General features: G+C 45.3%; 1 protein-coding gene across 1 annotated transcript; it reads right to left on the bottom strand.

Moving 5' to 3' along the window:
* Window positions 1-443: 443 nt before the first annotated feature.
* Window positions 444-23,812, bottom strand: LOC132460641 (sodium/potassium-transporting ATPase subunit alpha-1-like). The gene is made up of 21 exons (XM_060055434.1): window positions 23,594-23,812; window positions 17,152-17,265; window positions 15,929-15,988; window positions 13,465-13,566; window positions 13,003-13,104; window positions 11,985-12,098; window positions 11,553-11,687; window positions 10,541-10,658; window positions 9,537-9,805; window positions 8,667-8,975; window positions 7,799-7,933; window positions 7,133-7,325; window positions 6,594-6,769; window positions 6,255-6,391; window positions 5,814-5,964; window positions 5,484-5,652; window positions 5,235-5,389; window positions 2,830-2,953; window positions 1,806-1,951; window positions 949-1,079; window positions 444-597 (listed from the first exon to the last, which is right to left on the bottom strand). Exons 1-21 carry the CDS (start codon window positions 23,603-23,605, stop codon window positions 492-494), a joined length of 2,958 nt encoding a protein of 985 aa, XP_059911417.1. The 5' UTR covers window positions 23,606-23,812; the 3' UTR covers window positions 444-491.
* Window positions 23,813-24,563: the final 751 nt, after the last annotated feature.

Here is a 24,563-nt window from a genome sequence, read left to right as displayed (position 1 = left end):
GGAGCACTACGGCCATCCGGAGTGCTTTTGTTTACCGGCGTTGCTATGGTTACTGGTCTTGTAAGGAAGTGCGGCAATTCTCGGAGCGACAATTCTCTTCCGCACAGAGCAGAACTGTGACCTATTTTACCCATTTTTAATTTCTTAATTATAATTATATCATTCATTTTTACTTTTTTTTTTTTATTACTGAAAAAATATATAAATAAACGGTGTTGCAGGGGGGTGGGGCCGGACCGGGGAGGATTCTCCCGGTGGCTATTAGTGCCCCACTCCGCCCCTGAGTGAGTGAGTGAGTAAGTGTCAGTCACAGAGTGAGTGTCAGTCATAGAGTGAGTGAGTGTCAGTCATCGAGTGAGTGAGTTATCCGATGTGAGGGAAACTATCAGTCATATAGTGAGTGAGTGAAACCGTCAGTCATAGTGAGTGAATGAGTGAGTGAGTCTCAGTCACAAAATGAGTGAGTGAATGAAGGAATGAGCGAGGGAGTCTCACTTGAGGGGGTACATCCTGAGTGCTACGTCCATCCCCGGGCAGTAGGACAGGAAGGCGGCCAGGGCAGTCTCCTCGAACAGTCCGAAGATCAGGATCTTGTTCCTGTAGGAGGAGGAGGCAGCTCAGTGAGAAACCAAAAAGGCACCCGCCGGATTTACCGAGACTTTTCCGAATTTGTAAAAAAGAAAAACGGCAGCTACAAATTTCAAGTCATTTAAAATCTCAGACCCCTCAAAAAACCTCAAAACGATAAAAAATATATTTTGAAAGCAAATGATATTTTGATATTATACATTATATTTTCCGGATATATCGGAAATGCAGAACCACAAGGGGTAAGTAAAATTAAAACCGCATCTACAAAACTAAAGCCGTTAAGATCTCATTAAAAAGCCTAAAAGCTATCAAAAGACAATTCCGACAGCGATCCCAAAAACCCTCCCACATACTCACTTCATGCCCTGCTGGAAGACGGAGTTCCTCCTGGTCTTGCAGACGATGAGATCAGCCCACTGAACCACAACGATGCTGGCGAAGAAGGCCGTGTGGCAGGTAAACTCTACAATCTTTCTCTGCTCGTACGTCTGGAGAGAGAAGCGGAGATCGGAATAGTAGCGTAATAGCAACGACAAAGAAGGTAGGATTGCGATGGATTTAGCAAAGCTTTATTCAAAGCTTTACCATTGACAGCATTGAAGCTAATAATAGCTCATGCTAATTAGCATTATCATAACATGGATATTCCTTGCGATGCCATCGAGGCCAATCTTTAATGCTGCCTGCCGCCTCGATTCCGTTGGTATCGCCGTTTCTCCCGGAGCACCCGGAGAAACAGTACCCATTGCTGACCCACTGACGGATGAAACAAACTCCGGAACTGGACGAAAGGGTTCCTATCCGTATTTACCGTAGGGTGTGAATGGGCCTTTAGAGTTTACATTAGCGTTAGCTTTAGCATTGACATTAGCACTGAAATCAGCCGTACTGACCCATTGCTGTCCGTAGCCGTTTTTGACCTATCATGAGCCTAGCATTGCGGTTAGCCTAGCCGTACTAACCCATTTCTGCCCGTAGCTGTCCCCCAGGTGTATACAGTACTAGTTCTAGTTAGTACCCATTGCTGGCCATAGCTGTCCACCAGGTCGTTGCAGTAGCGGTAGTCCTAGTGTATATTGAACTAGTTATAGTACTAGTTCTAGTTCTAGTTTGTACCCATTGCTGGCCGTAGCTGTCCACCAGGTCGTTGCAGTAGCGGTTGTCCTAGTGGATATTGAACTAGTTATAGTACTAGTTATGGTTCTAGTTCGTACCCATTGCTGTCCATAGCTGTCCTCCAGGTCGTTGCAGTAGCGGTTGTCCCAGGAGACCCGGATCCCCAGCAGCGTGGACGGCAGGAAGCCATTCTCGGCCAGGATCACAAAGTAGGTGAAGAACCCGGCCAGGGCTTGGATCATACCTGGAGGGCACAGGGGGAAGGGGGTTTAGAACCAACAACCCACGACGGCCGTGATGAACCGTACGTATGCGAACCAACATACTAACTTACTAATATAGTCAACCTTTAAACACTCTTTCATTCAAAAGTCAACTTAAAACCCATCTCTTCAAGACTACCTAGAACATCTGACATCTCTGTCTCTCTTAATGTGTCGTCTATTGTTGTGGTGTTGTTTGCCTTTTGTTTGAGTGTCTGTACTGTCTATGTATTCCTTTTTGTAAAGCGTATTTGAGTACTTAGAAAAGCGTTGTAAAAAACCAATCTATTGTTATTATTATTATTATTATTATTATTAGGGTTAGAGAACAAAACGCATCGATCGACAAGCACATCGAATATCATATTCTAGAACCTCTACCCTTTATTCAGTATATATCAGTATATATCACGACATGCTAACAGACATGTTAAAGGACATAATAACTTACTAATGTACCAAACCTATAAACCCTACTCCGAAATATTGACCCAGAAAACAATCGCATTTGAACGGGGCAGTCGGATATCATGTATGATGACCTCCACCCTTTATTTGGTATTCAGCCTTTATTTGGTGCAGCCTCTCTATTTAAAATGAACCGCATGAATGCTAATTGACACCGATCCACATACTCACACAAATACACAACCCCATCCACAAATACACAACCACATCCACAAAGGTGTAGTCAGCATATTTTAGCAACATAGCAGTTAGCATAGCAGTTAGCTATTGACTAAAGACCGGTAAACCGAAGGAAGCATTTACAGATTTGTCCTTAGGCAATAAAATATATAAAAATCAGATTTTTTGGGGGGGGGGATACCAGAATTCCAAGGTGTAGTAAAGTGTTTACCTATCTGCCCGTAGGCGATGCTGATGAGCCTCTCGTTTACCAGTTTGTCCGTCTTGGGGTTTCGGGGCTGTCTCTTCATGATGTCACTCTCTGCCGCCTCGTAGGCCAGGGAGATGGCTGGAACCTGAAGGGGCAATGAAAAAGGAAAAATTAATCGGAAACATAAAAGTAGCTTACGCCGGAAAAACAAAACTTCTCTTCATTGAGGAATGGCTGAGTGGAAGGAAATCACAGAAACCTTGATCAGTCAGTTGTTTGATCTGTTTGTCTTTACTTTACCGTTTACTTTAGTATCTACTTTATTTCATCAGTACTTTGTAGGGGTGTGACGATACACTCAGCTCATGAGACGAGACGAGACACGATATTGGGTTCACGAGAACGAGACGAGACGAGATTTTAAGAAAACTACGATGACAAATATATGACTGGACCAACAGACTTTTATTTAACCGAGTTGCACGTGCATTTTGAAATGCTTCATTAAAACTCTTTACATGCATGAAATTGAAACTAAAACTAAAATTTATAAAAGTTAAAGTAAAATAAATTTAATTAAATAATTCTCTTTTTTTCAAGTGCAAACAATATTATGTGCAAAACCAAATCAATGTACCAAAAATGCTGCGAAACAAATGATTTAAAAGTGGCGGGGGTATTTTCCGACGTCATTCTGGCTGTCTTTAGCTGTGTTCGAAATCGTTCCCTATACACTCACTCACTATTCCCTATATAGTGTTCATGATATAGTGCACTATTTAGGGAACGAACAAACGAGAATTCGGACACTACGCTGAACATTTCTAAACGTCATTTGCGTCGGTAAATGCGCCGGGTATTTGTGTGACGTAGACAGATGCAACCACATCATGTAAACAAACCGGGCACTCACGAGGAAAGCTGGAGGTTGTATTGTTGTTGAATGTTACATTTCCTTGTTCAAGTTTTTTTTAGATTAATTTTGAATGTTAAATATTCTATGTTAAATCCCAAATAAATTGTTGACATTTCTAAACGAAAGCCGGAGACTCCATCATTGAATGTATTCGTTTTCGCGCTTATTCAGCTTCTTCTTCTCCTCCGGAAAAACATGACCGCATTGCATTGTGGTATACGGGAGTAACATGTAGGGAACATCGTATGTACATTAAAATTTTGGGTATTTTAAGTACACTATATAGTGCATGAAATTAACCACTGAGAATTCGAACACCACTACAAAATGGCGAGCACCCTATATAATGCACTTTATACAACGGGACCTAAATCCAGCGATCTGATTGGTTCCCAACTGTTGTATAATGAGCATATACATAACTGCTATGACGCCCGATCATTTTGTGAAAGTTTGCATATCACTCCGCGCCTGGAAGTAGAAACAGTTACAAAGTAAAACATGTGTTGGATGATGGAGAGGGTGTAAATGTTGTTACTCTGGGAGTGAGCAAGGCGATGGAGAGACTAACGAAAGCTTAGGCACACGGCGAGTGAACTGCTCCATAGGATAAATTGCCGGCGAACCGCTCTATCGGAGCCTTCTCTCGGAGGGACGCTAAAGTGTGTTGCATAGCGACCGTCGATGCATAGCGGCAGCCAGGAGGGACTACTTTTTTGTATTCTTTAACAAAACGGCTACTTTGACTTTCTTTGTTTCTTTTTAAATGTAGTGTGTCTATGACTTTCGTTTCGCCATAACAGTAACCGTTGTATAAAAGCAATAGATCACTTCAGTCTGTGGCATGTGCTCATTATACCACTGTGAAGGGGGTCGCCGGCCCTCCGCTGCGCGTCGGGGCCGGACAACGCCTTCTCCTTCTTTAGGTTCTGGCAGTCTAGACGTAGCAAAGGCGCATTACTGCCCCCACAGGGCAGAAATAGAAGTTTGGATAGCTCACAAATCTCGCGAGACAGATTTTTAACGCGACGGGTAATATCGTCAAGTTTAATCTCGCGAGATCTCGTGGCACAAGATCTCGTCACACCCCTAGTACTTTGTATTTTTATTGTAATCATCTTATCCTGTGTTTTCCACTACTGCTGGGCTGTTGGAACAAAGGAAATTCCCTCTCTGGGGGATTAATAAAGTTGTTATCAATCTATCTTTCTAGTCTAGCGTCAACTGCGTTATCGTAACCGTGTCTGACCGAAGATTTGCATTCACATTTATGAGAAGCTTTTCCCCAAAGCGACTTACAATGAGTACACTCGTTAGTAGAAAGAGAAACAACAATATATCACTGTAGTACAGTAAGGATGTTTATAGAACCAAGTGCCAAGCACTAACAATCACTAGGTTAACCCATTCACCGTATACCTCAAAGATAGTTAGGATAATACGCTACACAACCAAGTACTATAACTAAGTACGACATACAATAAGTGCGTAAGATAACTCAGTTTCTCACCATGTCTGTTCCCAGGTCAATGCAGAGGATGGTGACCGTGCCCAGGGGCAGGGGGATGTTGGCGATAATGAAGAGGAGGAAGGGCGTGATCTCGGGGATGTTGCTGGTCAGGGTGTAGGCGATGGACTTCTTGAGATTGTCGAAAATTAGACGACCTGAACGAACGGACAAAAGATTTAGGACGTCGTTCAACAACCTCGTCCAATAAAAAGACAGCGCTTCCCCGAATTATCAGACGGCCGGACTCACCCTCTTCCACCCCGGTGACGATGGAGGCAAAGTTGTCGTCCAGGAGGATCATGTCGGCCGCCTGCTTGGAGACGTCCGAGCCGGCAATCCCCATGGCAACTCCGATATCGGCCTTCTTCAAGGCCGGGGAGTCATTGACTCCGTCTCCCGTTACCGCGACGATGGCTCCCTGCATGGGGGAGGGAGAATAGGGGAATTCATTCGAAAGTGGGGGAGGGAGAACGACAGATACCGAAAGAGCTTGGTGGTCCAATACTTGGGGGAGTTTACCTTTCTCTGGCGTGTGCGTGCGTGCATGTGTGTACCTGTCTCTAATGAGTGTGTGCATACCTGTCTCTGGCAGCCCTCCACGATGATGAGCTTCTGCTGGGGTGAGGTCCGGGCAAACACGATCTCTGTGTGGTACCGGAGGATGTCGTCTAGCTGCTCCGGGCTAAGGTCCTTGAGGTCTCCGCCGTGGACCACACAGGCCTTGGCGTCCCTGGAGGTTTGGTGGGGGGCGAGAGACGTTAAAAACGGGACAGATGTGACGCCTCGACACTCAAATGTATCAGGGATACCTCAACACTGAGCTGGGAGGAGGTGACGGGGATCGAACTAGCAACCTTCCATAAGGGAGCAGTCAGGGTGAGGTGCCTTGCTCAGGGACACCTTGACACTCAGCTACGAGTAGGAGCCGGGGATCGAAATAGCAAAAACTTAACCTGAAGGAGACCGAGAACGTAGCCCTGAGGTCCACCCAAAGGTATGGTTCTGTATTCCATTCCTCACCTTGGGTTCACTTCATTGACTGGGATGTTCAGGCGAGCGGCGATGTCCTCCACGGTCTCGTTGCCCTCAGAGATGATGCCGACACCCTTGGCGATGGCCTTGGCTGTGATTGGGTGATCTCCGGTCACCATGATGACCTGAGGAAGTAGAACGCAAAGGTCAGTCTACAATTCCGTTATCGAGATGTAATGTCGGACACCAGTGATTTTTTCGAATTGTGTCCGTTTTTCTTTCAAATCGATTTGTAAAAAAAACTTGGATAAAGGTCTTTTGAACGTACGTCGCAATCAAAAACGGCTTAAGTCAGTGACTAAATCCGACAAACTCATGGGGTCTTACCTTGATGCCGGCGCTCCTGCACTTGCCCACGGCGTCTGGGACAGCGGCCCGAGGGGGGTCGATCATGGACATGATGCCCACAAAGCAGAGGTTGTCCGTGGGGAAGTTCACCTCCTCAGTGTCGAAGGCGAAGTCCTTTGGAAACTGCTCGTCTGGGAGGTTGTAGTGGCAGAAGCCTGGAGATACGAGGAGGAGGAAGGAGCCGAGAGGTCTCGTGTCAGACTAAAGGCTCAGTTATTGTGTCCAATAAGTATATTTGTCAGAAGAAAGAAACAACAATATATCTCTGTCGGTACAGTAAGGATGTTCATAGAACCAAGTGCCAAGCAATAACAATCACTAGGGTAACCCATTCCCTGTATACAACACAGATAGCTAGGATAAGACGCTACACAACCAAGTACTATAAATAAGTACGACATACAATAAGTGAGTACATTAAGTGCCAGGACGTACAACCATACCATAAGTAGAAGGAGTGGGAAGGGGTGGCTATGCAGAGTCTAAGTGAACTCTGACAGGTGAGTCTTGAGTATTACCCAGCACTCTCTCTCCCAGTCCTCCCAGTTCCAGGTAGGCGTTCTGAAAGGACTCCTTCATCTCCTCGTCGAGGGGAGCCTCCTTCCCCTGGATCAGGATGGTGGAGCAGCGGTCCAGGATCCTCTCTGGGGCGCCCTTCATCACCAGCAGGTGGCTGGTCTCGCCCGGCGTGTCGTTGTGATGGATGGAGAGCTACGGGGGTTAGAGAAAAGCCGGGCCGACGGAAAGATCAGATATCGGAATTCTGAATTGTATTAGTCCACTTGTTTCAACATTTTCTTTTATTATTAATTATTGCTCATTTCATCTTTTTCCTTACATGTTTTTTTGGCGCGAAATGCAGAATAAACATGTTTTCAATCTCAAAGATAATCGTTTGAAGAAATCGTGATTTGAATATTGACCAAAATAATCTTGATTACGATGTTTTCCATAATCACGCAGCCCTGGCAAAAATTATGCATAGGCCTCTGAGGGATATTTCACATGCGATACATTGCCATTTGTCACATGTTGTTGAGTGATGTTTGTAACTTTGCTATCTCTAGTGGGACGCATCAAATGGTAACATTTATGTTTTATTGGCACAGGGTCCCTTTCAAATAAAATTGAAATTGAAAGCAACCCTTTGTCCCCACCATGGCGCCTCCTGGTGGCTACGTTACCTGGTACTTATTGGTGGAGTTGAAGGGTATCTCGGCGATCTTAAGGTTCTTGTCCCTCATCTCGTTGACCGATCCGCAGCACAGTTCGATACACTTCAGCAGGGCCGACTCCGAGGCATCTCCGGCCACGTCTCTCTGAGGGCGGACGAGAGATCGGAATTACAAGAGATCGGAATTACATTCAGCGTCAAGCCACCGCAGTGGTGGGAAAGCGCCTTGCAGTGGAATTGGATGCGTGTCGTTAGGTGCCGGTAGGGGCTAGCTAACAGACGTTAGCCAGCTAACAGATACTAGACAGCTAACTAGACTGACGCTAGCCAGCTTAATAGAAAGACGCTAGCCAGCTAACTAGACAGACACTAGCCAGCTAACTAGACAGACGCTAGCCAGCTAACTAGACAGACGCTAGCCAGCTAACTAGACAGACGCTAGCCAGCTAACTAGACAGACGCTAGCCAGCTAACTAGACAGACGCTAGCCAGCTAACTAGACAGACGCTAGCCAGCTAACTAGACAGACGCTAGCCAGCTAACTAGACAGACGCTAGCCAGCTAACTAGACTGACGCTATCCAGCTAACTAGACAGACGCTACCCAGCTAACTAGACAGACGCTAGCCAGCTAACTAGAAAGATGCTAGCCAGCTAACTAGACAGACGTTGGTCAGTTAACTCGACAGATGTTAACCAGTTAACTAGACAGATGATTGGATTCAACACGGTGCCTTTGGGTTGCAGATTCAATGCCCTAGCTACTCCTAGCCAGCTAGCTAACTAATATTGGTCGTAGCAAGGTTGTATCAGGCGTGCCGACTCGTCGTCTGTTGACGCAAGGAATTCAAACCCACGTTAAAACCCTAATGACTCTACCTTGAGGATGGCCACATTGGACTGCTCCGCCAGGAACACCGCGCGGTTGCACAGCCCGGCGATCCTCGCCAACGCACCCCAGGAGGCACTGCTCTTGTCGAAGGAGGTGCCGCTCTGGTTCTCGGTGGTGTCCGCCTCGTGGATCTGGTTGTCGAACCACATGTGGGCCACGGTCATCCGGTTCTGGGTCAGGGTGCCGGTCTTGTCGGAGCAGATGGTGGAGGTGGAGCCCAGGGTCTCCACAGCCTCAAGGTTCTTCACCAGGCAGTTCTTCTTGGCCATGCGCTTGGCGGTCAGAGTCAGGCATACCTAGCGATGACAAACCCTCACGTCAGTAGTCATGTCAAAATTGGGCAAGTTCTATCGCTACTAATGTTCTGCTATTTTCTAACTCCACTAATGTTCCACTTTTTTCCAACGAAGCTAACGTTCATGTTTTCAAACACCAGTAATTTTATGATATTTTCTAACGTTGCAAATGTTCCGATATTTTCTAACGTCGCTAACTTTCCCCTATTTTATGCATAACGTCATAATGACTTTTGTGCATCTTTGGACGGTTTCCTTGCGTGCAGAGAAAGGCACCTTCAAATTAAATGTATTATTATTGATAATGTTAACATTAGCAAAGCCTCTCCACTCTGGTTTAAAAGTCAACCTCTTTAAATTGAATTGTGGACCCTGGAGGCAGCAAAGCACCACATACACCATTGATGGGCAACTTTCATAATAAAGAGGGGCACAATTTTTCATCATTACCATCAGAGGGCCACATGAACGCGTTCTTCAACTAATCGGATATGCCAGTTGACCATCCCTGACGTACACCACCTAGTGGTGGTTTAGGGTAAAACCTATCTCTGAACTCACGGTGACGGTAGCCAGCAGTCCCTCAGGAACGTTGGCCACGATGATGCCGATGAGGAAGATGACGGCCTCCAGCCAGGAATACCCGAGGATGAGGGAGAGAATGAAGAAGGACATGCCCAGGAACACGGCCACGCCTGTGATGATGTGGATGAAGTGCTCGATCTCGATGGAGATGGGAGTGCGCCCGACCTCCAAGCCAGAGGCCAGTGTGGCGATGCGGCCCATGACCGTGCGGTCGCCCGTACTGATCACCACACCGCGCGCCGTACCTGGGGGTATGAGAGTAGGGTAAAAGACTAGAGCGACAGTATGAAGAAGTCGGGACTGCGTTACCAGGTGTCCGAGTTTTAAGCATCAGGATGTACAGTAGAGCCGGTTGACTGGTAACCCGATGGTTGCTAGTTCTATTTGCTAGTTCTAGTTGCTAGACTAAACAAACAACATTTTGTGTTTGTTTAGTCTTTCCTTTGGTTGCGCGGACATGTTTGGCTTTTATTGTGAAAAGCTTTATTTATTTATTTTTAGCTATCGTCAATTCACTCGTATACATGTTGAAAGAGAAAGATAGAAAAGAAAGAAGAGAGAAAGAAAAGAAAGAAAAAGAGAAGGAAAGAAATAGAAAAAGAGAAAGAGATTCTTTCTTTTGTACTATTTTCATAACATACAACATACAAGGTTAGCTCTGGTTCAAGAAAGTGTTTTTACTGTAATGTTTACAAACATTACAGTAAAAAAAACTTTCTTGAACCAGAGCTAACCTTCTACGCTAACCAGGAAAATAATAAATTACGTTCCCACATTATACTCCGAAGTGTAACTGATTAAACTAATGATAAAAAGCTAATTAATATTCATTACAGTTTTCTTTCATTTCTTGTTTGACTTTCATTTCGGGATTTTCCTTAAGGCAGCTTAGCATTAGCAACCCTTGTCGGCCATTTTGCCCCAGTTCATTGCGTTTTTGGGGGTTCTTTAACCGGTGGTGGTGGCTTCCCTCCTCCTACCTTCAACACAGTTGGTTGAGAAGAAAGCAATGTTCCTGGTCTCCAGGGGGTTGTCGTTGGAGAAGTCCGGAGTACGGGACTGTGGCTCAGACTCTCCGGTCAGAGATGAGTTGTCCACCTGAGTCACAACATCCAGTCGATCAGCTCATCAGCATGCTAACGTGCACGTACACAATACGCCTTTAAAGCTCCCATGACACGCCCCCAGTTCTGGTGCGATTAGCCGTTTGCTCGTCCGCTGGTCCACAAAATCTTAGCTTTGCTCTGATTGGAGGGGAGTGGGGAAGTGGGAGGTCATATTCAACTGTGCCCCCTTCCTACATTGGACGGGGCGCCGAAACCGACTCGCTCGTTTGGTAACTGTAGGCAGGGTATTTTCAGAAATGCATATCTCACTCAAAAAATCATGTATGCGTGTGGAGCACCAGAGACCCAAAACAACACCCCAAATCCCAGGAAAAGTGTTGTTTTCATAAAATGTCCCCATTAAAAAAATCTTCAACCGGAAAGGACAGCCAAATCACCATGCCTAGCACAGGTGTCAGTGGCATGATGAATATGCTCATTCAGAGCGTAATTAGGTGAAGTGTTTTCAGAATAGTTTGGGACCATACGTAATACAGGGCAGCGCAACAAGTCAACTTCCTGACAAACAGAATAGATAATCTAAGTATTTCAAAAAGATATGCTAGAGAGCAAACATCAACCGTCATGTTTCTGTTGGCTAGCTAGCAAGCTACAAAGGAAGATATGCTGCTACGCCAGCAGTGGTCATTGGTTTCAGCAGTAACCCCTCTAAATGACCAATTTCATTTTTCTGACCAATTTCAGTCCATTTCCCCGCCAAAACAACAGATGGAAACATTTTCAGAATGAAACGGTATGTTCGACTAGCATAGATGCTTCATTGCCAACAATGAAGCATCTATTCTAGTCTTGACCAGACCACGGTCAAAGCGACAACAAAACCAAAAACGACACAAAAACCTTTCACTGCCGGCTCTCCCCTCACCTTGCACCCGTGGGCGGAGATGATTCGCAGGTCAGCAGGGATCCTGTCTCCACCCTTCACCTCCACCAGGTCGCCCACCACCACCTCCTCCGCGTTGATACAGCTCTTCTCTCCGTCACGGACCACCAGGGCTTGCTGTGGAGGGACGGCAGTTAGGTTACAGATCAAGGTCTCAAGGTCTCTCACTCTTTCTCCCTCCCTCCCTCCCTTCCTCCCTCCCTCTCCCCTAGGAATCTCCCTTTCCTCCCCAGTCTGCAGTCTCAAGGAATCTCTCTCCCTCCCTCCCTCCCCTTAACCTCCCTATTCTCAAGAACAATCTCTCTCTCTCTCTCCCTAGTCTCAAGGTGAATCTCTCCCTTTCTCTTCCTCTACCCCTCCATCCCTCCTCTCCCTCCGGTCCAAGGTAGATCAGGTTGTTCCTAAAGGCCTCACCTGAGGCACCAGGTTCTTGAAGGAGTCCATGATCTTGGAGCTCTTGGCCTCCTGGTAGTAGGAGAAGCAGCCGGTGATGATGACCACAGCTGAGAGCACCACGCCCAGGTACAGCTGAGGGAGGAGCAAATAGAAATGTTTAACATATATCTGGTAACACACGATGGCTGTTAACTGGAAGGTTGCTAGTTCGATTCCCCGGCCCCTCCTCGCTCCTCAGGAGGCACCACACCCTGACTGCTCCTGATGAGCTGGCTATCGCCTAGCGTGGTCGACTCCACCGTCGGTGTGTGAATGTGTGTATGATTGGGTGAATGTTAGGCAATATTATAAAGCACTTTGAGTGGCCACTGGCTAGAAAATTGCTGTATAAATGCCATTTGGAGTATACTCCAATATTTGTCCCAAGAATTTCGTTGTGTTGTACATCCTGGCGCTTAAAAATAGTCTTATCCAAACTATCTTTGTTGTATACGGGGAATGGGTTAACCTGTTGATATTTTATGCTTGGCACTTGGTTCTATGAACATCCAATACCGTACCGACAGAGATAAATTGTTGCTTCTCTTTCTTCTAACAAATATAATTATTGTAAGTCGCTTAGGATAATACCATCCGCTTAACACCCTGAATGTCAAATTTAAACGTGAGAGCCATGAATACAAAAATCATGCAACTTTTCTTCGAACTTTTCAAAACCACAAACTCTGTTGCTGGTCCTTATCTATGGAATCTCCTTCCACCCCATATTAAGTCCTCTACCACCCTTGGCATTTTCAAGTGTAATTTAAAAACCTACCTTTTCTCTCTTGCTTTTAACAACCCTAACTACCCCGCTCCATTCCACATTGCTGCTATTTTTTTATGTCTGTATGAAACCTTACTGCTTTTATTTTGATAACTGTGTTTAACCTGCTCTTCATTTTGCCATGTGAAGCGCTTTGGGTCAACTCCTTTTGTATTTACACATGCTATATAAATAAAATTTACTTGACGACGGGTTTGGCGTTTCACTCACGTTGTCGTTGGCCGGTTCGTCCTCCATGACGGCCTGTATTCCGTACGCCAGGAAACACAGAACAGCACCGGTCCACAGCAGCATGGAGAACCCTCCAAACATCTGGAAGACGGGAATGGGGGGGGGGGGGGGGGACACAAGAGTTTGGTTCAAACCGTGCGTTTGGATAATTCCGGCCTGAAGACGACACCCTTTCGGTCAAATGTGCAAATAAAAAAAGGATCAACTTCAATGATTTGCGTCAGATTATGAAAATGTTTAGAACGTTTTATATTCACCCGATCATTTGTGTTGACTTACAATATGGATTTCCCTTTAAGTCAGGTGCACATCCCAGTTCCCTTAAATCAGGTGCACATCCAAATCCCCTTATACACATGTACATCGCACCTTAAATCCCATATTAAGGTGCACATCAAAGTCCCCATTAAGACCAGAAACGGGTAAAGTGTCCCGTCTCACCTGCTTGCAGAACTTTACCCACTCCGGGGTGGTGGGGGGGGGAGTGAGGGCGTTGGGGCCGTCCCGGGCCAGATGCTCCGCCGCCTTGGCACTGGTCAGACCCTGGAGACACCAAACCCAGAGAAAAATGGACTGTATTTATACCGCTCAGTGCTAACTCAAAGAGCTTTTCAATACTGCCCAACATTCACCCATTCAAACATTCATATACATATTCATTAGGGATGGGCGTGAGGAATCGATTACTCGAGTACTCCTCGTTACAAATGAACTCGGTTGGTGGACAGGCGAACTCGAGTTTGCATATACACACACAAACAAAGTTTTCTGAAGCAAATGTATCAATTTTCTGTGCGGGCCACTAACGCATGCCGTGGGCACAAAGCAAATTAAATGTATCCATTTCTGTGTGGCGCGTGCCGTGCCGTGTGCAGACACGCCAGAATTCAAAAAGTTAAGAGATGGCGGTTAAAGCAAAGCGCAGCAAAGAATTTAAATACTTTAAAGAAATAGGAGATCATAAGGTGAAATGTAAAATATGCCAAGCGAAATCGAGCTACCAGAGTACTACAAGTACTATGTGGCAACATATGCTCCTGAAACACAACGGTGAGTTCGGGAAAGCAGACCAAGTGTGTCGGCTATTTTCACCGCCGCAAGACGCAGCTGTAATCACGGCCGTGTAGTGAAGATCACAACGCTGAGTATTTCCATAGTCCATTTGCTGCCGTTTTATTTGCAGCTTTAAATTATTTTCAATGGTTAGGCTACTTGTTTCGTTTTTTTATTTTTTTAAACTGTTACAGGCCTTGGTTCAACGTGATTAAATCGTGAGACGCATATTTATTTCTGTAAGGAAAATGTGTTTTGAACGTTTGCAAAAATAAATAATGAATACTCTCATAACTCTGACTGTATTGATGGAGAATAAGCATTACATGTTTGGTTGGTAATATTGCCGTTCGTCATCAGGCCTATTCCTGCTGCAGATGCGTTGCATTCTAAAAATAGATTCGATTAAACGAGTACTCGATTGATCCTCGAGGAATTCCTTCGATCACTCGAGTTTGGAATTTACTACTCGTGCCCATCCCTAATATTCATCCATTGATACCCACATTCACCCATTCATGCGTTCATTCATACACACATTAACCCAGTCATACACACTTTTAACCATCTTTACACATTCACCAATTCATACTCAAATTCATACACACATTTGCCCATACATACACACACTCACACACACCTTCATACACACATACACCAGCGGAATCGACCTCTCAAAGCTACAGCCAGCTGGTCAGGAGCATTCAGGGTGAGGCATCTCGCTCAGGGACACCTCCAAACTGGGGGAGCCGGGATCCAACTAGCAACCTTCCGGTTACCAGTCGACCCGCTCTACAGCCGGGTCGACTGGTCGGGCGCGTTTCAAACTTGTTCAAACTTCGTTCTCTCGCTCTAGTTATCTACCCTACTTTCATGTCCACTTTTGGAACTTGTTTCATTCACAAATGAGCTCATACAACAAGGGAGAGGAAAAGCGCGGGATAATAAAAAAAATGGCGGCAAACGTCTATCCTTCTAAATTACCGAGACTGTGAGAGTGCTGTGTGTTCTGGGGGTCCGACAAAACTAATGAGCGCCTTCCTGAAATATCCCGAAGGGTTCAAAGCACTCGTATCGCTAATAAAACCAGCAGGGAGTGTGTGTGTGTGTGTGCGTGTGCGCGTGTGTGGGGGGCAAGGGATAGCAAAAAGAGGGGGAGACGGGACTAGAAGCGTCTGAAAACAGGGCAGTGGGTGGGGGGGTTCTCAAGCTAGCTAATTATTAATGAATCCTCTCTCTCTCTCTCTCTCTCTCTCTCTCTCTCTCTCTCTCTCTCTCTCTCTCTCTCTCTCTCTCTCTCTCTCTCTCTCTCTCTCTCTCTCTCTCTCTCTCTCTCTCTCTCTCTCTCTCTCTCTCTCTCTCTCTCTCTCTCCCTCTCTCTCCCTCCCTCTCTCGGCCTTCATTAACCATTCCCCTTGATCTGCCTGGCATGTCCAAGAGTGTATTTGCATGGAGAGTGAAACCATCCGGAAGGGAGGCGAAATGAGGGGGGGGAGATGGCGACGATGGGGGTGGAGGTGGCTGTTGGTGTTTTCTGTTCACAGCCTCCATTTCGCACTCGCGCATATGCTGTCTTGAGAACAGCAAGAGCCAGCGATAGAACTGGGATTGAGACCGCAAACAAGGGAAGGAGACAACATGGCACCCAGTTCAAAACGCCAAATTCTCTGTCCCGACCAAAATAGAGAAAATATTTGGATGAAAAAAAAACTGCTGGAAAAATTCTAAAAGAAAATCTGCGAGAACAATTTGTACGGAAAAATGGGAGAAAAATACTCAGGGAAGCACACACACACACTCACACACACTCGCACACACTCGCGCACGCACGCACACACACACGCATGCTTACCCGGCTGAGGTCTGTTCCATATTTGCGGTTTAGCTCGTCCAGGGTCAGTTTATGGTCGTCCTGGCAACAGAAAGAGGAAGGGTTAGCATTAGCGGTGAGCACTAGCGAGTCGTGGCTAACAAGGAGCGACAGAAACCCGGGCTTTGACCTTTTACCGTCCATACGATCCGTCACCGTGTAAAGGAGAGAGAGCATCTCAAAAGTCGGAGTACATTGAGGTCCAGAGAACCAACCGGAATTAGACCGACGAGGGCTGAAACCGAGGAGCGACCGGCAAAGTTGCCTCGCGGTTTGCCAAAGGGTAAGGGCAGCGGACATTAGCTTCACTTCCCAGAACTTTAGCACATAGCACTTTAGCAGTAAGCACATAGCACTTTATCCACAAGTTATATTGCAATAAGGCAATATGCAATTCAATTTAATATTAACACTTGCACTTTATGCACTTTCGTGTTATGTTGGCTTTGACCGCCTTCTGATTAAACCGCGCCAAGATGTGTTCAGGATACATTTGCGATTGAAATTGTAAACTGAACGATGAATAAAATTCATATCGACATTGCGCTGTAATAGAACACAATTTGTTACCGTTACTAACCATAGATCTGTAAGATTCGTATTTACTTTACAATTCAATAGTTAAATGAAGATCTTATAATATCAACTAATCTCAACAGATCGGCCTGGCCTAAAGTAAAGTGCAGTATATATGCTGACTGCTTCCAATGTTGTGTTGGTCATATTATAAAATGATATATTGCTTGTTTGGTGAAAAATACAGAAGTAATCACAATTCGATTGTTTCCCCAAATCGTTTGGCGTTAAGCAGAACCCCCAAGAAATATAAGAGTTAGCCATTTTGTTTTGCAGCTTTGCTGTTTCGTTGCGTTTTCTTTCATCCGTTTCACAGATTCAAGTCACAAAACAGATTGGTTCGTAAGAGGGTTTTTCAATTATGACACAGCCTTCCCTTTGTCATAATTGTCCTACCCAGTTATGTCTGTGATTCAGTGTTCGTCTCTTGATGTCATCTTAGTATAAATCACTGATTTGAATGTGTATTTATTTGATGCACATTCTAAAGCACTTTGGGCAGTGCGAGCTGTGTTTTAAATTTGCTCTTTAAATAAACTTAACTTACATACTAAATACACATCTTACGGATCGACAAGATTCCCACTCCAGGGATTGGTCAAGCCGTACAGGAAGAGGAAATGACTCACCATGTCCACTTCCTTCTTGAGCTCGTCCATATCCTTCTCCTTCTTCTTGCCCTTGGCCTTCTTCTTGCTGCACTGCTCCGAGGTGGCAGCCAGCTCATACTGCTCTCTTCCTTCCTGCCAAGATGGACGCCCGACAGGAAGTGGAGAAAGAACGCACAGACAATAATAGAGGGAAAAAAACGGTTAGCGACAACGTTTTTATTTGTAGTAGGTATTGATAAACATCGGTTTGTAACCGTATGATAAGCAAGGGTATAAAATGTTAGATATAATATTTATAGATATACGGAAATCAACGCACACTTGTATGTAGAGGAAGTAAACTCAGATAAAATTTGTCTCAGGTGAAAGTTCAGGAAGGTGATGAATCGTCAGATAAACCTTCAGAACCTAAATCTTTCTGAATAATTCCGACCCATATGGACGCTTCATGATTTAACACACACACACACACACACACACACACACACACACACACACACACACACACACACACACACACACACACACCCCTTAGCTTTAGGAAACTCATCACACTTTACCAAATTTAAAAGTTTCCATTAAGCGGACGAATAATCAAGTCACACGTCGTTTAACGGCTAATCGCACTCCAGGAATGTGTTGTCGGGGGCGACGGTCCAAACAGACGGCATGCTCAAACATGTTTCCTGCATGCTTTCCTGCAAACATGCTTCCTGAGATTTCAACCAATCAGAGATTATCTTTCGTTGAACTTTCTTCAAACTTTCAAAATGGTTAATCGTTTTTGTTTATTTTATTTTATTATTTTCCAAAAGAAACTACAATAGAAAAAAAGTCTTACGCCTCGTTTCCACATACGTTTTTCGTATCCGTGCTTCCGCAAAATTTACGGAAGGGGTCGCTAGTGTTTTACGTACGGACATGAATTTATTTAGGGACAGCAAAAAAGACGGGGGAATGTATGAAAATGGCCGTTTTTAGGAGACTGGTACTTTGGAACATGAGGATCGACATATACAGAGATAAAAACAAAACCAACCAGGCTTGGAAAGAGATCGGCGAGGAGTTTGGCCTGCCAGGTACTTACATGTTTTGTGAAAAACATAAAAACTTTCATACGGTATCTCCGTAAAACGACAGCGAAAGTTAAATTTTTTGAACGTATATTACGGACATACCGGACAGAAATTTTACGGAGGGGAGGAGTCTCGGAGGAAAAACTGACATTACGGAGAATCACATAGGAATGAATGGACTTTCGGTCGGATCGCATACAAGAATGTACGCATGTGGAAACAAGGCGTCAGTCCAAGTCTCTGGCACAGTCCAAGTCCAAGTGCCAGAGCAAAGTTACCGATAAAATTTCCGAATTACATTTGAAAAGTTCACCCGGTTAATTTTATCGCCCGAACGGACGGGTTGCAATGGACAACGTAAGTGTATGATTCCAATTTAAGGTCTTTGGTATTCCTTGTTTAACACAATGGGCGACACTGGGTGCCACTGGTTTCGGACCAGTTACGGACCGGTTTCGGACCAGTGCCACCACAGGAAGTTCTATTGCGGCGCCACAATGTTTTACAATTGATTCAACGTCTCATGTTGGCACTGGGACGATGTGGCGGCCTTTGAGAACCCTGGGGTTGCCAGGTTGGCACCAGTCCAACGTGCCAACCTAGGTTGCCAGGTTGGGGCGAAAAAAAGAATGAATGGATGAAAATGAAAAAGGGGGGTGAATAGGGATGTGAATGAAAAGGGGGATAGAGGAAGAGCCAGGGGATGGCGGGAGAAGCTGAAAGAATAAATGGAGAGAATAAAAGAGAGAAAACAAAGCAGAGGACTGTTTGGGGCCAGGAGATTTACATTGCAGAGTTACTCACTGACACGGGGTGTGCTGGTGTTGGACACACACACACACACACACACACACACACACACACACACACACACACACACACACACACACACACACACACACACACACACACACACACACACACACACACACACACACACACACACACACACACACACACACACACACCAATACAACACTTGTGAGGTCTCCAAGAAGAAGCGGAACCAGAGAACCCATAGCTGGGAAGACGCACTGCCTACGCACTCCAATTCCCCGGCCCTATCTACAGATATCACTGACACGGTGTGTGCTGGTGTTGGGTGTGTGCTGGTGTTGGGGACACACACCCAACACCCACCCACACCGACCGACTTATGGCTGGATGTCCGAAAACCACCTAATCCAGTGTAGGTTGGTAGTTATTTTTAATCGTGAACTACTTGTCATTAACGGTATGCTTCCGATTGGTAATAAACTTAGGTAGGGGGAGGTAACGAGACTGACCAATCAAACTTTTAAAAATAAAGTTCGGAAAAAATAATATTCCTCTTCAGTAGAGAGACTTCATTCAACCTGACTCCCGAGTCTCAGTCGACGAGTTTTCTGCTAACGACACGACAGTCAAAACTTTACTTCCGAAAACTCAATTTCGTCGACCGATCACTAGAACGAACATTGAAACAACGAAAACTTGTTTGTTAGTCGAAGGCGTCCATTCTGAGCTCAGTTTGTATTCAACAAAGGGTGTTTATTTAATATGAGTCGGTTAATGCGATCGAGACATCGGGTTTATGACGTAATATCGGAAGGGAAAAATCGTTCCCATGTTTCTCACTTTCCTCTGACTGCAGCTTCTCTCAGCCAATCAGGCGTCGGCCCTCGATAAAACAAATCGGACACCCCGTGGAAACTAGAGTCTGCAAGCGGGAGGGAAGAAGTGGGAGGGAGGGGGGAGAAGGGGAAGAGAGTAAAGGGAGGGAGGGCAGGTGTATTGGAACCCCCCCCGACGAAAAACCCACGGCATCTCCTCCGTGTGTTGCCATGGCTCCTTGCGACCTGGCCAATAGGCCGTGAAAAAAAGAAAGAGCAGGAAGAGGAATTCTCAATTGGGGAGGAAGAAGAGAGAAAAAGAAAGAAAGAAAGAAAGAAAGAAAGAAAGAAAGAAAGAAAGAAAGAAAGAAAGAAAGAAAGAAAGAAAGAAAAAAAAGCAGGCCTCTCGCTGGCCCCCTCATAAAAGATCAGAAGAGTGATTGGTCAAGTGCTTGCATATCTTAAACTCCCCCCCTCCCTCCCTCTCTTCCTCCCTCTCCCACATGCGTAACACACGCACTTTCAAACGCACAAATTCCCACGAAAAGTCTTTCTTGGATCTGAACATACACACACACCTCGAGTGTTTTGAATGAGCATAGTCATGATTTAGAGGGTCTCTTTCTTTCCCTCTCCCACACAATACACCCCCCCCCCCCCCCCCGACTCTCTCTTCTCACCCCTTCCCAATTGCCATTCAACTGTTAGAATAGAGAAAAAAGTGAGTTTGTCGTCCCCCCCCCCAATGGATGTCAGTGCTTTTGTTTTACCAGTTGACCACTTCCTGTCCCGTCGCAGTGGAGGGCACACACATGGACAGACACACGTCTGTATATTGACAGAGATATATTGTTGGTTCTCTTCCTTCTGACAAATGTACTTATTGCAAGTCTCCTTGGATAAAAGCGTCTGATAAACGCCCTGAATGTAAAATGCAAGAAAGAAGGAGACTGCTGACCTCTGATTGGTGAACGAGCAACAGGTGTGCAGCCTCACCAGCCCTAGAGGCCAATCAGAATCGGGGCCAGGTGAAGCTGCTGAAATCAGCCATAATTTACATTCTCATTCTGACACACAGACACAGAGAGACGGAGAGACGGAGATAAAGAGAGAGTGAGACAGACGGACAGAGAGACACCTTCTGACAAATGGACTTATTATAAGTCGCTTCGGATAAAAGCCTTTGCTAAACTCTCTGAATGTGAATGTGATGCATTCTGATGTCCTCAAAGCGGAGTTAAAGCAGACTATTATAGTGGATTATGTAAACGATACACAAGACGATAGATGAAAAATGCTATGTTGTCACAAAAAACTGAAATCGTTTTTCACACCTAATCAACGACAATTTTGATAAAAAAAATAAGGGAAGGAGTGAGATGGAGAGAAAGAATGCAAGTGAGAAAGAGTGAGAGGGAGTAAATGTGCGATGGAACGATAAGAAATCGAAAAGAAAAGCGATGAAAAGAGAACGAGTGAAACGCTCGTTCCTGCAAAAACTGGAAAGAGAGAGAAGGAAAGGGGGGAGGAGGAGAGGGAGGAAGGGAGAGAGAGGAGCGATGTGGTGACAGAAAGAGAGGAAGAGCGAGAGAAACGACACAACAGAGAGTCAAAGATGGAGAGTAGGAGCCAGACAAAGGGAGAAGGAATTGAGGGAGAGAGTGAGACGGGGGAGGGAGGAGAGACTATCCCCGAGAGGAATGGGAGGATGTGTTGTGTGTGTAAAAGAGATGCAGAGAGAAAAACCCACGAGAGAGAGAGAGAGAGAGAGAGAGAGAGAGAGAGAGAGAGAGAGAGAGAGAGAGAGAGAGAGAGAGAATTTATCAAGCCAATCGATAGAAGGGGGAGATGGAGAGGAAGGGTGTAGAGAGAGAGAGAGAGGGAGGGAGGTAGAGGAGGGAGTGAGAGGGAATGAGGAGAGAGGGGAGAGAAGGTGAGAGAAAGATGAGGGAGAGATGGGGGGAGAGAAATGCAGAGAGGGGAGAGATGGGAGGGAGGGGGAGAGAGAGGAATGGAGGGGAGAGGGTGCAGTTTTCACAGTGAGGAGGAGAGCTGACAAGACTTTGTGAGCGCAGAAAAGGAAGAGGAAGAGGAGGAGGAGGAGGAGAAGGAGGAAGATATAAGAGATCTGAGGAGGAGAAGAGATGTATTCCAAATGCATGCACTCGCACTTGTTGTGCGAGTGCACAACAAGTGCGAGTTGGAAAGTTGGAATGAGAGAGATGAGTTGGAAGGTTGGAAGTTGGGATCTCGACCTCTGACAAGTTTTCCCAGCAAGGGACTTGAAACGTCACTCGAACCGCAGATTTAACGCGAGACGCGATCAAAAGCAGCTGCTGATACGCAATGACAGATAGTCTGCTGGTCTATTTTTTGTTATTTTTGAAACATTCACAGACACATACCGTGAGAAAGCTTTATTTAAAACCCCTTTACATGACATTACATCAGATCTGATGATTTGATTTATTTGTATTGTACCACAGAAAACTATAGTGGATGGATTCAGCTGTAGTCTCTGTTGTAGAGAGAGGGATGGAAAGAAAGAAAGAAAGAAAGAAAGAAAGAAAGAAAGAAAGAAAGAAAGAAAGAAAGAAAGAAAGAAAGAAAGAAAGAAAGAAAGAAAGAAAGAAAGAAAGAAAGAAAGAAAGAAAGAAAGAAAGAAAGAAAGAAAGAAAGAAAGAAAGAAAGAGGAGATGGAGAGATGGGTGAGAGGTGATTGAGAGAGAGCTGGAGACAATGAGAAAGACAGAGACAGGGGATAGATACAGGGAGAGGGGGAGACAGAGAGACAGAGAGACAGAGAGACAGAGAGACAGAGAGACAGAGAGACAGAGATAGAGAGGGTGGAGGAAGTGAGGGAGAAAACACTGTGGTTAACTACGCAGTTACACCGGATAACGGTGCTAGGCCGGGAATTGCACCGAGATACATTCACCCTCAGCCCCGCCCCCCTATCATCAGTCCGGACCTGGACGGCCGCGCGGCTTTGGTTTATTGATATTATACCACGGCGCAGCTGGGCGTGGCCACCCGTCTGTTGTTATCTTCCCATCTTGATTTCTCCCCGTCGATTGTTATAGATCGATTTTTGACCGCTTATCCGTTAATATTAAACATTATTAATGCTCCTTTGTGTCCAGGCTGAAGTTTAATTTAGATCAGCAAATTTGTTAGTTACCGGTTTAAATAATTACAGCTCACTATATCCGTTATTTTCGTGCACGCTAACGATTAGTAACGGAAATGCACATTTAGAGAGAAAATATATAGTCCTAGGATGTAACCACCGTATCTTTAATGATTACATAGTATGACAGTTTATACCATTAAGCTACTCTAACGGATATGAAATGAAACTACAAATAAATAAATTTGAGGCTGGTTAATCGATTAGGTTAATTAAACATCGTTTGACTTTTTAAAAAATGCAAACATCGAGATGCTTGGCAACTTGTAGAGTTGTTGCTTTTTTTTTTAGGTTAGACCCCAGAAGACACACACACACACACACACACACACACACACACACACACACACACACACACACACACACACACACACACACACACACACACACACACACACACACACACACACACACACACACACACACACACACACACACACACACGTTATCGGCCACAGCTGGTTCACAAAAACACTTGTTTGAACAATAAAGTTACATCTCGTTAACCACGGTCAATTAACGCAAGGTTTTGTTCCCAGCATCCACAAGCAAACGTTGATTTAAGTCAAGAAAGAAAGAAGAAGAAAGAAAACACAACTTACTCCTCGACCCATCTCGGCGAATGATCGGTTCAACACTTCCCCCGGCAACGTTCAAACCCAAAAAGAGTGAACAGAAAGAAATCCCCCTTGGATTTAAAAAAGTGAGTGTTCTTACTAAAAAGCACCCCTGGACGGGCTCTGTTGTCTCTCCCCACACGTGTGCCTTCTGGACACACACACGGCCAAGCTCATGAGCCGCGGCAGCGCAACCTCCCGGTACTTATAGACGGCGTGAGGACGTCGTGACGTCAGCAGCCGTTTGCCATGGTAACCCCGATAAGGGGGCGGGGCCTCCTTCCGTTATTGCACTTTTTTTGTTTTGTTTCTCCTTCCCTCCCTCCTTCTTCTTCTACGCCGTTCAACAAGCTCATGAACACAAGTGTGTGTGTGTGTGTGTGTGTGTGTGTGTGTGTGTGTGTGTGTGTGTGTGTGTGTGTGTGTGTGTGTGTGTGTGTGTGTGCGTTTGTGTGTGTGTGTGTGCCTGTGTGTGCGCGTCACCCACCCTGTACACATCGGTGAGGAAATTGAAGAGTAGGATAAAGTTCTCGTGTGTGTGTATGTGTGTGTGTGTGTGTGTGTGTGTGTGTGTGTGTGTGTGTGTGTGTGTGTGTGTGTGTGTTTGTGCCTGTGTTGAATTCGCACGTCGCAGCTGCTAAGGAGATATAAATATAAAAGCATTTGTCAAGGACTATGCCTCGAATCTCTGCTGCACATTCGTTCAAAAGTATTCTCCAAACATGGAATAGAAACTGCGTTTTTTTAGTCTTACAGTGAAACGGGTTAGATTACTTTTAGATTATGGAGCATATTAACAGATGAACAAAGAAAGATGGTGGCATGAAGAAGTGATATTCTTGATGATGTTTATCTCAGGTTTTATCAGACAAAAACAACTAGGCCTACCCCCCCTGACAGACAAGCACAAAGTGCTTGTCTGTCAGGGGGGGGTAGGCCCACATTGCCAAAGTGG

This window comes from Gadus macrocephalus, chromosome 7, assembly GCF_031168955.1.
Source record: "Gadus macrocephalus chromosome 7, ASM3116895v1".
In the NCBI taxonomy this organism is placed as follows: domain Eukaryota; kingdom Metazoa; phylum Chordata; class Actinopteri; order Gadiformes; family Gadidae; genus Gadus; species Gadus macrocephalus.
Note: the sequence above shows the minus strand (reverse complement) of the source record. Positions and strands in the feature narration are given on the sequence as shown.